The sequence below is a fragment of the Perca flavescens genome, chromosome 16 (assembly GCF_004354835.1).
Source record: "Perca flavescens isolate YP-PL-M2 chromosome 16, PFLA_1.0, whole genome shotgun sequence".
In the NCBI taxonomy this organism is placed as follows: Eukaryota; Metazoa; Chordata; class Actinopteri; order Perciformes; family Percidae; genus Perca; species Perca flavescens.
Window position 1 is genome coordinate 30,819,459 of NC_041346.1, and position 14,323 is coordinate 30,833,781.

The 14,323-nt window shown below is 41.9% G+C and overlaps 1 protein-coding gene and 1 pseudogene across 1 annotated transcript; one reads left to right on the forward strand and one right to left on the reverse strand.

Annotated features, from left to right (window-relative positions):
• Window positions 1–14,323, forward strand: part of LOC114571189 (E3 ubiquitin/ISG15 ligase TRIM25-like) — a 107,116-nt pseudogene that overhangs the window by 64,650 nt on the left and 28,143 nt on the right.
• Window positions 11,027–12,619, reverse strand: LOC114571188 (alpha-2A adrenergic receptor). The gene has a single exon (XM_028602038.1). It carries the CDS (start codon window positions 12,617–12,619, stop codon window positions 11,048–11,050), a length of 1,572 nt encoding a protein of 523 aa, XP_028457839.1. The 3' UTR covers window positions 11,027–11,047.

Consider the following 14,323-nt stretch of genomic DNA (forward strand, 5'->3'; position numbering starts at 1 on the left):
GCGAGTCCTTCTACACCTCAGAGTCCTGTATCTGGGGCCAGATGGCAGCAGTGTAAATTGTGGATATAGAGGGTGATTGGTGTCATTGACAATGTTTAGGGAAGGCATTTGATGGCTCCATCAATGATAATTTTGGAGGCGACGTGTGATCTTGTTGATTTTTTTTCTTTTTCGGAACAGTAAAGCAGGATGGGTTGGATTATGCTTTTGTAGAGTAACAACAGAACAACAGAGTGTACGGATGACTTAGTCTCTGCTGCGATCGTTTGTGGATAGCGTTGACGTGTTGATCTAAAGTGAGTCTAAGGTATTTGAATTCATTGACCTTGTCTACTGTCTTGTTATGGATGGAGACGGGAATGAGTCCAGTGTTTGGTGCGTTACAGACCAGTCCTTTTGTTTTCTCTATGTTCAGATGGAGGTAGTAGTCAGTGCACCACTGTGTGTGTCGATAGGTTAAAATGGAGTGGTGGCTGTTGGGTAGACCCAGATTGGCATTGCCAATATTTATAGAATGTGGCGATGGGTGAGGGGCTGATGCATTTGTTTGTGTAATAATAGTGCATTCAATTGAACCTTGTAAACTGTGACAAACTTAAACTGTGAAAGTACCCTTCTGCCATCTAGTCCCTATTGACATTTTCGTTTAATTGAATTGTGGATTTGAATCTGCAGTAAAATTACTGTTTTTGTCAAAGGACTGTTGTTGGTTTTGAAGAGAGCAGAGATAACTGCTTCATTTCCCCGTCGTAAAGGGCTGTCTGACAGCTAGGTAAAGTGCTGAAAATACTCTAAATATCATCACACTAAGAAAGAAAGAAAGAAACTGGAATATATTCTTTTCTGAACGTATTCTTGGCTTTTGTTTTCCTCTGGCTTTCTGTGTGAGACTTGAATGCTCCTGTATGTTCATATTAATCTTATTTTTTGTTACACATAGACACACACACACACACACACACACAGTCCAAACACTTTGATACAACACAAGTAATTGGAGATCAGCTGATATGTGCTGCGTTGTTTCCCTTGTTCCCTTTATGCAATTTTAAATAATGCCCATATATGCAATGCAATCTTTATAACCCAAGCAACTTTTATATGTAATCTGGCTGAATTATTCACAGCATTGCTGCCTCCTGAGTCATGCTGAGTTTACTCAGATTTAATTTACAGTGACAGAGTCCGTGTCAGTGTAACACGCAGGTACAGTAGACACAGCGATGGCACCGGTGTGTGGTATGCAACGGAAGGTACTGACTGGGGTTAGATATATTCAAGAGGGAAACTTTCCACGGGAATGAACGGGAATTTATGGGAATTAAAAGGGATATAACGAGAATAAAATGGGAATGTAGGGTGTTTTGCTGTTGCTGTGTTTGCCATATTATACACAGATGGAAAGAAAACATTTTAAATCATAAACAGACATAATTGTTGTGTGCTGAGTTGAACTTTTGAATTAAAAGAGCTGAGTCATTTAACATTTTATTAAACTATCGTTAAACAACAACAACAACCATACGACAGTAATGACCGTTTGTTCCTCCCCTCCAATATGACCCACAGGAGCGTCCTCATATCTAAACCAGAGGAGGTAACGGTTGCGGTTTTACACACAGCGTTAACGTTGTAAAACGGTCCCAGTTTGGTTAGGTTTAGGCACCAAAAACTACTGAGTTAAGTTGAGAAAAAGATGGAGGTTTGGGTTCAAATCAGACGTTACTTCACTTCCTGGAGGTGACCACGTGACGCAGAGCGTGACGTAGCTCCGTTTGTTCCGTAAACTTAAGATATCGCATCCTGCTCTCGCTCACCATTTAATGAAGAAACTTAACGTTTTGGTCCCCCTGGACGTAAGTCAAGAGTATTTCCACCAAAGGATACTTTTGACGGTACTCCTGAGGTACCGAAATGTTAGTTTCTTTAATAAATGGGGTTGCTGTAGCAAGAGCAGGTGTTCCTTTTTTTTAAGTCTACCTATCTCTTTACTGTTCAGGAAAACCTCAGGAGCAGAAACAACTCATTTCACATACGTGAAGAAGGTTCGGGAGACCTGGATGAATCACACGGGAGCATTTAATGGACACTCAAATGAGGAGACAATAAGGCAGGCAGTTCAGTACAACCACAATGTGTTATTGTGCAGTGCCGTCCCAACTCTCTGAAGTTCCTGTCCTCCTGAAGGTGTATTTAAACTCATGCTGGAGGCGTTACGTTTAGCTGAACCTTGAACAAAGATATTGCAGGCGCCGTAAACACAGATACTAAATCGTGTGGCTGGCCCACCGACCTCCAAAAGGAGACCGTCCTGAGACAAAACGTCCCCCTTTTTCATGCGGCTGTCTACGCACAATCTCTGAATCTGTAGATAATCAACCAGTTATACATGAAGAGGTTTGGTTGTTGGAGACTGCCCGAATATTCTTGTCCCCTGACCTGTGACCTGATGTTGTCATGTAAGCTTTCCCTTAGTCTCATCATACCACAGCATGGTGTTTCTGCAAATTCCACCACAGGACATTTGGCGCCCTCATACTTCCTCACCTTACATCCTGCTTTGCTCCTGTCACAACTACTACGGCCACTAGAGGGCGCCGCCACTAGAGACCTAAATACAGGTCAGAATGATGCTGGAACAAACGACCTATGTGGCTGCCTTTTGAGGAATGACCGTCTTGAAAAAGACAAAAGGACTCCATATTTTCTCCATGGACTTCTTTTTATGTGAATTTTCCCCCCAAATAAGTCCGGCATTGAACGCTATGATTTTTATATTGAAATTGTGAAAAACACGTTTTCCAAAATTCCAGCGTTTCCAACTGGTGTTATTGTTGGTGGATTGTTTTCCTCAGTGCTAACGTTACCAACAACCCAGGACACAATGCCTTTGTTTTCCAAACGAACTGAGCAACGTAGACGGTGATTTTCATATTCATATGCTTGTCATGTGCACATATTGTATATTGGCAATCTTTAAAATGTTGTCATCATAATTCGGGGGCGTTGGGGGATTGTCCGGTGCTGCAGATCTTGTCCGACAACAGGGTTAATAACTGATACACATACAAATCATAAAGTAGAACCTGTCTTTTCAGCATTTTATTGGTGTGACTATCCATCCTGTTTCCAGCTGCAGGGATGTCAAGTGATTCATGAAGCATCGCTGAGCATCGTGACTGACGGAGACAAACGATGTCAGGCTTAATACGGCATCATAAAAAACACATTAAAAATCCAATACCATAATACCTCGCAGCCATGAAACTGTCATTATAGATATACAGAAATGAGTATAATATTCTGCTCTTTTAAAATGTCTCCAGCACGGTATTGCATGCATTGGACACCCGGGTCGACTTTATGATGTCTGGATCCTTTGTGAGAGGAGGTTTTTAAATCCTACAAATGTTGTAAAATAACCCCAGCCCCTTGCAGACAGAACATCAAGATATGATGAGAGCTGTCCTAATTAGACTAAATTATACCACTGGAGGGCTTCAACAATTACAATCAAAGGCTTCACTGGAAGAAGTAAACAACACGTTCTGCTCTTCGGCTCTCTGACGGCTCGTAGTTCACAGGTATTAAAGGGTGACTGGTATTTTTCAAGCTTGACCATATTTTCCCAAGCTTTTTGTCTAAGTGAGTGATGGGAGCAACATGTTTTAAATTGAGTCCAGTTTTGAGAAAGACCACTGCAGTCGACAGCCACTATACAGGCTGCAATGTAACCATTCAGGCTTTGTTCGTCAGTTAGTGCCCACCAAAAGGTCAGTTTTTGCAGCGGACAGACTCCGATTATTATTCTAAGTGTCTGACAACATTATGGAAAGGATCCCTACGGAGATAGACCTTTTAGTTAAAGAGTAAGATCCTTTTTGTTTAACATGAAACAGCCCCGAAATCACCATCACCAAACTCCACCAGACTCCATGTAAATAATCAGGACTTTTAGCGTGTAAAGAGCCAGCATATCTCCACCAGACTCCATGTAAATAATCAGGACTTTTAGCATGTATAGAGCCAGCATATCTCCACCAGACTCCATGTAAATAATCAGGACTTTTAGCGTGTATAGAGCCAGCATATCTCCACCAGACTCCATGTAAATAATCAGGACTTTTAGCGTGTATAGTGCCAGCATATCTCCACATGTAAATGGGTGAATTAAGGGTTTATTTCAACCAAACCAGAGTGGTGATTGTTGGAACAGTGGAAAGATGAACCAAGACTGCTTTCGGTAGTTTTATTTTGTTTCTGTCCACTTTAAATGAAGTGTGTTTTACGATGATAAAAGTCCTGATTATTTACATGGAGTCTGGTGGAGTTTGGTGATGGTGATTTCGGGGCTGTTTCATGTTAAACTAAAAGGATCTTACTCTTTAACTAAAAGCTCTATCTCTGTAGGGATCCTTTCATAATGTTGTCAGACACTTTGAATAATAATCTGAGTCTGTCAGCGGCAAAAAACGCACTCTTAGCGGACGCTAACTGAAAGTCAGCAATTGCCCGTTAACTATATGCACTAATAGGCAGCTTGTTCCACCGCTTAATACTGGTGCAGTTTCTAAAATTCAGTCATTTAGACACAAAAAAATGGGAAAATAGAGTCTATGTTGAAAAATACCTAAGCTACCCTCTAAACAGCTGAACTAATTAGTTAAAGTGCCCATATTATGAACAAAAACACTTTTTCTGGGATTATGGGTTTTCCCCGTTACTAATGTCTGTGCCCAAGCACTGACTAAGTGAGTATCTACTGAGCACATGCAACTCCCAAGAAAGATAGAACAGAAGGGAGATGCCTCACTCTTTAGCTAAAACAGAGAGCTCAACACACAGGGTGAAAAGAGGAGCTGCAGCAATGTGCGGTACAACAAAAATATGGTGTTTTTTGAAAATTAAACCATGTAAACCTATTCTGGTACAACCTTAAAATACAATTATGAACCTGAAAATGAGCATAATATGGGCACTTTAACTATCACCTATAAAATTATAAATATTTTTATTTTTTTGGGGAATAATTTGGGGTGTGTGTGATAATACAGTGCTGACAGAGGGTCTAATGTCGCTATTCTTTCCCTGTCCATGTCAGTATGTTGCGTCTTATATTCTGGTCAAAATGTCACTGAAGCAGACAAAGATAATTCTCCTGAAACACACTGACAGAAAACAGCAACGCTAAATTGTCTGATTCCATTATTTTTTGCTCTGTAAGTGCTCGCAGTCGATCCCACCGACCCTCCTCTGAAACAACAAGCACCAGCGTTTACATCGTCTCACCATGTCCTTTATTCAAACCCTTAATATGATTTCAAAATTAAAAGCATTTACCGGGACACAAGAAACACAGGAGCGGAGATAGAAGATACAAGTGAATACAAGGCAAGACTGAGAGGTCATTATGCGAAATTTAAAGTCCAGCTGAAATCGCAAAAATATAATTTTTTTTTTTATTTGTTGATGATAAATTATAAGCGTTAAGAGGAAGTGATGGATTCAAATGTGAGATGAAGCACTGAGGTCAGTGGCGCCGGCAGCCGTAATCCTTTATGTTTTATGTGAGACATGCAACGCATCAAATGTTAACGATGTGTAAAGGCGCACAGGAGCAGCAGCAGACAGCAGCTCTGTTCTGCTCTGTTCACAGTACTCATATTCTCATTAATTATACGTTATTTCAACAACCCATCCATTATTAATCACAATGTTCATTTTTATGACTCGATCCGTAGATGAACTGGTTGCTGGACGCTTGAGTATCGTTGAACCCACGGACGCAGCTATGGCGTGTTGTTTGAATCGTGTGTTAAAGCTTTAGTGCGTAACTTTTTAATATCAATGAGCGTCCGTTAGATTCAAGCCGTTGCCAAATGCGTTGCTCCAAAGCTGATTAAGACTCTCAGCTCCACACAACTCTCTCTGGATCTCTCAGTGGGACTATGTTCACAAGATTGTGGCGTCCGGTGATATTTTCATGATCTGGTCATCATGATATGATAAAAGTACGCTGGGAGCACACTCTCATACACGTTACATATTATAAGAACAGCTGATTTCTGGCGCAGTACACCACTTAAGCGGGCGGACGGTTTTTGTGCAGACTTTGAAATAAAATCCTTCCGTGGCCACTGATTGAGCGTTCACAGTGAAATCAATTAATTTTAGTTTGATTTGTCAAGATCACGGAATCTGTGTGTAGAATTAATCTGGGTTTCATACCAACTTTTGGTGCAAATTTGGGTTAAGGCTAGAAGGGATACAGCTACGGCGACGACAGTTAAGGTAAGGCACCGAAACGAATAGTTAAGTTTAGGAAAGAGATCGTGGCTTGGATTAAAACACCCTCCAATACCATGGATGTAGTGCCCCTCGTCCAGCCATGCCAAAATGCTTAAATATGCACTTCAATATTTAATGGAATATACAGTGTGTTCCCGGGGAGCAGAGTTCACTATATGCGGCGAAAACAAAATACTTTCACCCAGAAAACAGTTGTTCGTGTCTCCGGAGTGTTTTAATCCAAACCATAATCTTTTTCCTAAACTTAACGAGTCATTTTGGTGCCTAAACTGGTGTCATCGCTGTGTGGCGCTCATTTTTGTTGGCTAAACTCCACTACCACGGCCCCTGAAAGGACCATCGTTTGGCGGTGCCTGTAGCCGGCTCACAGTCACCAATTGGCGGGTAAACAACTGCCGCTGGCAGCCGGCATCCAGGAGCTCTGTAGTGGCTACATTTTTATCATTGTATGGCACTATGTTAACATTACAGTGCTTCGCTCAGTTTAAAATACTTCTATTTTAGGTATGTAATGGTGTATTGGTGAAGTAGCATTGATCACTTTGGGGGGGTACATTTGGTAAAAATAATTCAGTAGAGGCAGGCATATGTAGACCAGAAAGTGGGAAATCCCATACATCCCCTCCGGCAAATACCACCCTGTATATATACATATATTTCACTTATTACATATCTACAGTATATTCACTACCATGTTTACATTCACTTTATTGTATACCTGTCAACTACAAATATACTATATATTAAATACTATGTTGTATTTTCCCTTCTTTTACTATGTTGTAGTTTGTAATTTTATTACTTGCATGGTTTTCTTTTTATAGTACATATTTAATGAGCACTGTTCGAGGGAGCCTGAGATCTAAAATGTTCATTGCGGTTGGCTGCTTCCTTGTAATTGTTGTTGTGCATGTGACAATAAATAACTCTGGCACCGAGCTCCTTTTACCACCTATTTTGCAGGGACACGTGTATGAAGGTCTGAGCTGGCATTAAAGAGGTCTAATCACCTTGCACTGCCAACAAGATCATTCACACTTTGCATTGTGAACAGCCTGGGAATATTTTATGCGCGTCATCACCTTCATGTAAAGTGTATGATCTAAGGCTGGCAGGTTGAGAAAAAGAGAAGGGAGTCTGGTATCCTGTTCTCACAATAACTACGTTAACATGCACATCATATTCCAGTTTTTGCCCTCTTTCCCGAAAAAGATGATATTCCGACTCAGCTGTTTACATAGCTAATGAAAGTGAATATTCCACTAATAGTGTTCCAGCGGTGGAGGACTTGTTGAAGCGTGTGAACACAGCCTCCCTCTTTCATTCCTTCATCCAGCTTCTAGAAAAGGTCGACTTATATGCAAAAACCTGTTGATGTGGATATATATATATATATATATATATATATATATATATATATATATATATATATATATATATATATCTCAAGTATTTAACAATGTTTAAAAGTAGCTGTATTTCACCTTCTTTTCTATTGGCCGAGCATCTCTACCGCAGCCCTGCAAACTGCCGACTGGTTGGTTTGTGTACAGTAACTATAGCAACGCACAGAGCTGACCGTAAGCCGTAAACTGTCACAAACTGCAGTAAAAACCCTGATTGAGACGCAGATTCTGAATGCGCTGTATCTGAATGCGCTGTATACATAAAGAATGCTTCCAAAACCAGAATAATACCGACATACCACAAAATGATATTTTCAGAAAGAGGCTCATTCTGATTATCTAAACATAATATGCTATTTACATGACCCGTATCAAATTCGGAATATTCTCATATTTGGAAGAATAGTGGAATATTGGTGTGCATGTAAACGTGCTCAATGTATCCATGAAGGACACAGTGTTCACAAACGTCCGCTAGTAACTGTACAAGCTAACTAAAAGCAGTGTTTTAGTAGCAGTGATGCAGAGTAAGAACCAGAACATGTAGCTTCCAAACTGACCCATGTTGCCATTAGCAGGTTAGCTTTTACATTAAATTACATTACATTACATGTCATTTGGCTGATGGTTTTATCCAAAGCTACTTACAATTAAGTGCTTTCAACCCTGAAGGTGCAAACTCCAGACAACAAGTAGTAAGTACATTAGCTTTCAATTAGCAGATTTTTGTGCTTCTACCATAAAAGTTGTCTACGTAGTAAAATGATATCTTCCATTTAGTCCAGTTATGAACGACACGGATACAAAGATTTCTGGCTGTGTTTTAGTTGTTAAAAATAGTTCAGTGATGTGTTATACGATAGGTAGTCCACAGGCTGTTTATTTTTTTTAAATGACTGGATGCGGTTGATGCTAGAAGGGATACAGCTACGGTATTTATCTGAGAAAATGCGGCGTTTGAAAATTAAGTTTAGGCACCAAGACGACGAAATGTTTAGTTCAGCAAAAAGATCCTGGTTTGGATCAAAACACTCCCGAGGACCGAACACCCGTTTCCTGGGTCAAATTATATTATTAAATTATGCAAGATTTTGCGTAACTTCTGGTCGTAGCTGTATCCCTTCTAGCCACAACCCCCCGGGTGCTCTAGCCATCCCACTTACTGTGAGGCCTGTTGAACGCTTTGCGGCTCCATCAAAAATAGACCTGGCACGTATTTTTAACGGAGAGAAGAGCCCCTTCTGGGATGCTTCTACGATGCTCTGAATCGCGGCTGGTGCAATAACAACCATTGTTTCTAGCGGCTGCGATTGTCGATGCCGGCCGCGGCGCCTGGTGGAATTTCGCGCTTAGTCTTAACAGAGCTGCTAGCATGGCTGCAGAATTCACGGAGCAGCTTTGTAGCAGCAAAAAAAAATACATGCAGTTTAATTTCAGCTGGACTTTAAAACAGTAAGCAGGAATACTTTTTATTGTTTAAGCTAACATACTGTACAAAAGCTGATTAGTTAGTAATCTTACATACATACAGTACTGGATGCTTCGGTCAAGCAAATGTCCATCGGCATTTAAAAAGGTAAAAGAAGTGCATTTTTGAAAAACATGCAGCCACACACACACACACATACACACACACACACACACACACACACACACACACACACACACACACACACACACACACACACACACACACACAGAGTGAGGAGGAGCATCTTCATCAGGGATTCTGCTCATTGTTGGGGTCGGCGCAGAGTTCAGATACTGTCTGTATTGCTTTGGCAGGGAGCACACTGATAAGGATTCGAAGCTCGCTGTCCAATGTGTTCATTAAATATTGCAAATAAATCAATCAAACACACCTAAAACCAGTGGTGGAAGAAGTATGCAGACCCTACACTACAGTAAAAGTACTTATACACACATACGCGAAAAGTCCTGCATTCAAAACCTTACTGAAGTTAAAGTATATAAGTTGCAGACTTTCTAAAGACTATCTTTACAAAAAAAACTGATAATAGCCACTTTGAGGCTTTAGACTTTCCGGTGTTTTGCTAATTGTCTTTGTTTTTAATAGGGCTGTCAATCAACTTAAATACTTCATCGCGATGAATCCCATGATTGTCCATAGTTAACGCGTGATTAATCGCAAATTAATCACACATTTTTTATCTGTTCTAAATGTACTTTAAAAGGGATTTTTCAAGTTGTTAATGCTCTAGTGGCTTTTGAGACTGGGCGTACTCCTTCAGCGTTATCACCAACATTCAACATCAACCCATCTGGAGATACGTGGTTTTCACTGGACAGGAGGGGGAAGAAACACTGGCATCTGAAAAGTAACTTAAGCTGTCAGACAAATGTAGTGGAGCAAAACCTTACATTCGTTTATAAGATGCAGTGAAGTACAAAGACGCATAAAATGGAAATATTCAAGCAAAGCAAATGCACTGCCTCCCCCTTTTAGTTTAGAGGACAGAAAAGAAAAACATTAAAGGGGAGAAAAGATGAAAAGAAGTATGGGGGGGGAAGCAAACAGCTCAGCTCGTATCCCATTAACATGTAGAGTTTCCATCTTTCATCTTTCGGCCTCTGACGATTCTCTTGCTCTAGTTTCTCCCTGTCAAAGCCTCTGGCTATCACCTTAGTGAAGAGATTCCCAGAGAGAGGTGCATCATCAAGCGGTTCACTGAGACTCGGGAATAAAGGCTCTATTCATCATAACGTACACGCCCCGTAACGTTACGGCTTTACATGTTGGAAGGGGAAGAGGCACAGAGGGAGGATACTCACATTTTCCCGTGTTCCTTAACTGCCCATTTTATCTCTGATAAAGGACACTTAGTGATATTTGTTCTCTTCCAGTTAGACCCTTAGGCAACCCTCCTCTACTCACATGCGCACATACACACACACACTCGCACACAGACCTAAACCAAACACATAATTTGAGATTTAAATTACTGAACACAGACCCTGTATCCTCTTGACTTCCGTTTTGAAACATAATCAAATCATTCTTCCTCAAGAGTCAGTGAATATTCAATTACCCCGTATTCTTAAATAACTTTAAAGATAAATGATTCGGCCACTTGACCGCGGCTTTCTGAAATCTCCCTCTTTGTCGACTCTGCTCTGACATAAATAACAGCTTTCAGACACACACACGGAGGACACCACGGATGAAATTTCCTCCTCAATGTACTAGTGTTTATGTCGATGCTGAGTAAAGGTCAATCCCATATCAAATAAAGAAAGAAACAAATCACTTTTACTATGTTATGACCAAACGTCTTTATGTCCGCCGGCAGCAAAACATAATCCTTTCCTTTTTAGAAGAACGTACCCTTTGTGGCACCGTAGAGAATCTTCTTGAAGGCCTTCCTGAAATCGTTGTTGAAGATGGTGTAAATGACTGGGTTGAGGCAGGAGTTGCAGTAGCCGATCCAAAAGAAGAATTTAAACAAAGGGTTGGGGATGCTGCAAAACTCGGGGCACACCGCCTGCAGAGAGTAGGAGAAAAAGAAGGGGAACCAGCAGATCACAAACCCTCCCATCACGACAGCCAGGACGAAGGTGAACCTCTTCTCCCGGTTAGCCATGGCTTTGCGTCGGGATGTGGGCGTCCCCTCGAACTTCGTCGTTTCCTCCGGTGCCAGTTTGGTTGAGCCAGATGATGTGGCCATTGTGTTTTTGTATCTGCACGCCAGGTTCAGCATCTGAACTTTGAACCCTTTCCTTTGGGACAATCCCAAAGTTTGCTTGTCAACCTTGTTCGTCTCTTCTTTGCCGTTAACGCCGTCCTCGCACATTTCTGAGCCAGAGCTCGATGAGTTCTCGGGGGGTGCTTCCCCTCCTTCATTTGGACGCGTCTGGGACTCATTCTGGGGAACAGCTGAGAGGATTTGGCTGCCATGTTGAGGGATTGAAGGGGAGGAGGTGGATTTTTGGACTGGAACGTTACTCAAATTAGCAGGGTGCCGATTGTCCTGGCTCACGGTTTTCTCAGGCGGGTTTTGGAATGATGACGGAGTTGACTCAGAGCCAGACATTTTGGCCAGGCCTTTTTGTTGTTGGCCATCTGTCATACCTCCTTGATCCTCATTCTGTTGTGACAGCTCAGATATCTTTGCCGGAGGCTCGTTGGTTTCCGCGCTTGCATTTCCTCCTGCTGTCACTATATTCTTCTGTCCGGGTGGGCAGCGTGTGTGCTTCTTTGCGATCTGATAAATCCTCACATACACCAGGATCATTATCACACAGGGGACAAAGAAAGATCCGATGGTGGAGTAGAGAATATACCAGCGCTCGTTGTTTAGCTCGCACACCTCTTCGCCTCCTTCGCTCTTGTCCAGGGTGAGAAGAGGAGGGAAAGAGATGACCGCAGAGATCAGCCAGACTACGATGATGGCCGCCTTGATTCGTATCGGGGTGCGTTTGGTTCCGTAGGACACGGGCCGAGAGATCGACAGGTAGCGATCCAGCGCTATGGCGCACAGGTGCACGATGGAGGAGGTGCAGAAGAGAACATCCAGCGCCAGGTAGATCTCACACCAAATGGAGCTGAACGCCCAGTAGCCCTGCAGCTCGTTAGCCAATGAGAACGGGATAATAAGCGTGGCAACTAAAATATCTGCTGCAGCCAGCGACACCAGGAACAGGTTCTGAGCTCCCTTAAGGGATCGGGACGTCAGGACGGCGATGATGACCAGGATGTTCCCGACAATGGTGAGGATCATCATGGAGGTGATGGCGATGGCGAAGGCTGCGGTGGCTTGCGGAGTGTAAGGCGCGGTCCGGGCGGTGCTCCGGTTGCAGGGTTGGGTGCCGGAGATGAGGCTGATGTTCCGGTTGGGGAGTATGATGAGCTCCGACAGGCAGGGGGCGTCCGGAGCTGCTGCCATGGTTTTGTTGACGCGGAAACTTACAGAGTGAGAGACGGCAAAAGGGTGTTTCTGTGGTGAACCATTGAGAAATAGAGTTTTCCCCAGTTAGAGGAGAGGCCGAGGGGCCAATGATTGGAAGTTAAGGGGAAGCCATGTAATCTGCAAGAGAGAGATACTCCATTTATTGTCAACATATACTGAAAATGTTGTTAAGTTTACATACATACATATAAAGAAAGCATTCAGGACACACAACACATATACACAGTGGCTGAGTTAGGACGAATGGATTTAATGCTACTTTGTACCTTTACTCTGCTACATTTCAAAAAGGTAAATAGTTTACTTTTTTTCTACTTATTTATACACTTGCAAACTGATGTGACTGTGTACAGTTAGGATGTAGTGAAAATCCAAAGGTTGAAAAAATAGTTGAAAAATAATATACTGTTGAACGAGAGTATGTGAAAATCCAAAAAACAATTAAAAATTATATTCCTGCTTTTTGAAATATTTTTGCTTTTTGAAATGTATTTGTATTAATCCAAAAGACAGCTAAAACTATACTTCTGCTTTTGAAATGTATCAGCTCAAGAACAGTGGAGACTGTGCTTCTGCTTTTGACATGAGTTAACCCAAAAACAGCTAAATTATATTTCTGCTCTTGAGACTATAATACTGCCTTTGATTTTGGTTTATGAGTGCTAATGTGCCTTTAGAAATATAATCATGCAAAGTTTTTGTGTTACTGATATTACTATAAACATGCTTAGAGACATTTTAGTGTGAGTTACTGTGTGAAGCTGCCTATTTGACCCTGCAGTCGTGAAGAGGAAGTGTCTGCAAGAGGCTTCAGATGCATAAGTTGCTTTGTGTAACTGTCTGTGTGAACCTGCACAGCTGGAAAGAGGAAGTGCTGTTGGGGCCTTGTATACATGCACTTGGGGGGTTAGGCTCTGGGTGCATACAGGAGTGTAAAAGGTTACTGCTCTGACCTATTGATCAATGCAGTCGAACTGAGCCGATAGATTCTATGTTAGATAGCAACATGCATATGTATAAAGGAAATATCGTCATATGAGATGGTTTTTACGTATATCCAACCTGATGCTTGCTTTAAGACTGTATTACCATGTAAGGTGAAACAAATGTGATAAAACACACCTCGCTGTGATGGGGGGTTGAACCCCAAGAAATGTACATATAAAAATGGGTGCTTTGCCAAAAAGCGCTCTCTCTCCCTTGGGCTCGTTTTCTGCTCTCTTGACCAAGACCCTACGAGTAGGGACCTCCTGTGTCTTAGAGCATTTTTTGAGTGATTGAACTCTGTTAATTTTTTCATTTATTTTATTTGCTTATTAACTCTTTGCTTTTTTTTAAATAATAAAACCACCTGTGTTCGTCTTGAGCAAGGTGGTCTTTTTTTGCTCTTTTAGAAGACTTTCTTTCCTTTTTCATTTTTTCTTCTTTTTTGCCGCTGACCCGCGTGAGCGGGGACCCCCCGAAAGGGGAAGTGGGGGCCTCCTCTTTAACCGTGCGGTTTGCAGCAACCCCGTGGACCGACCTGACAAGCAGACCTTTGATCCTCCAGCTGAGCGGAAACCTCTGTGACCACGGTAGAGGCAGCTGTTCGAGTGTGAGTAATCAATTGTAATTGTTTGGTTATAAAGATCTTCTGTGTGCTGTGTATTTCACATACGGGGGACATCTAGGTTGTCAATC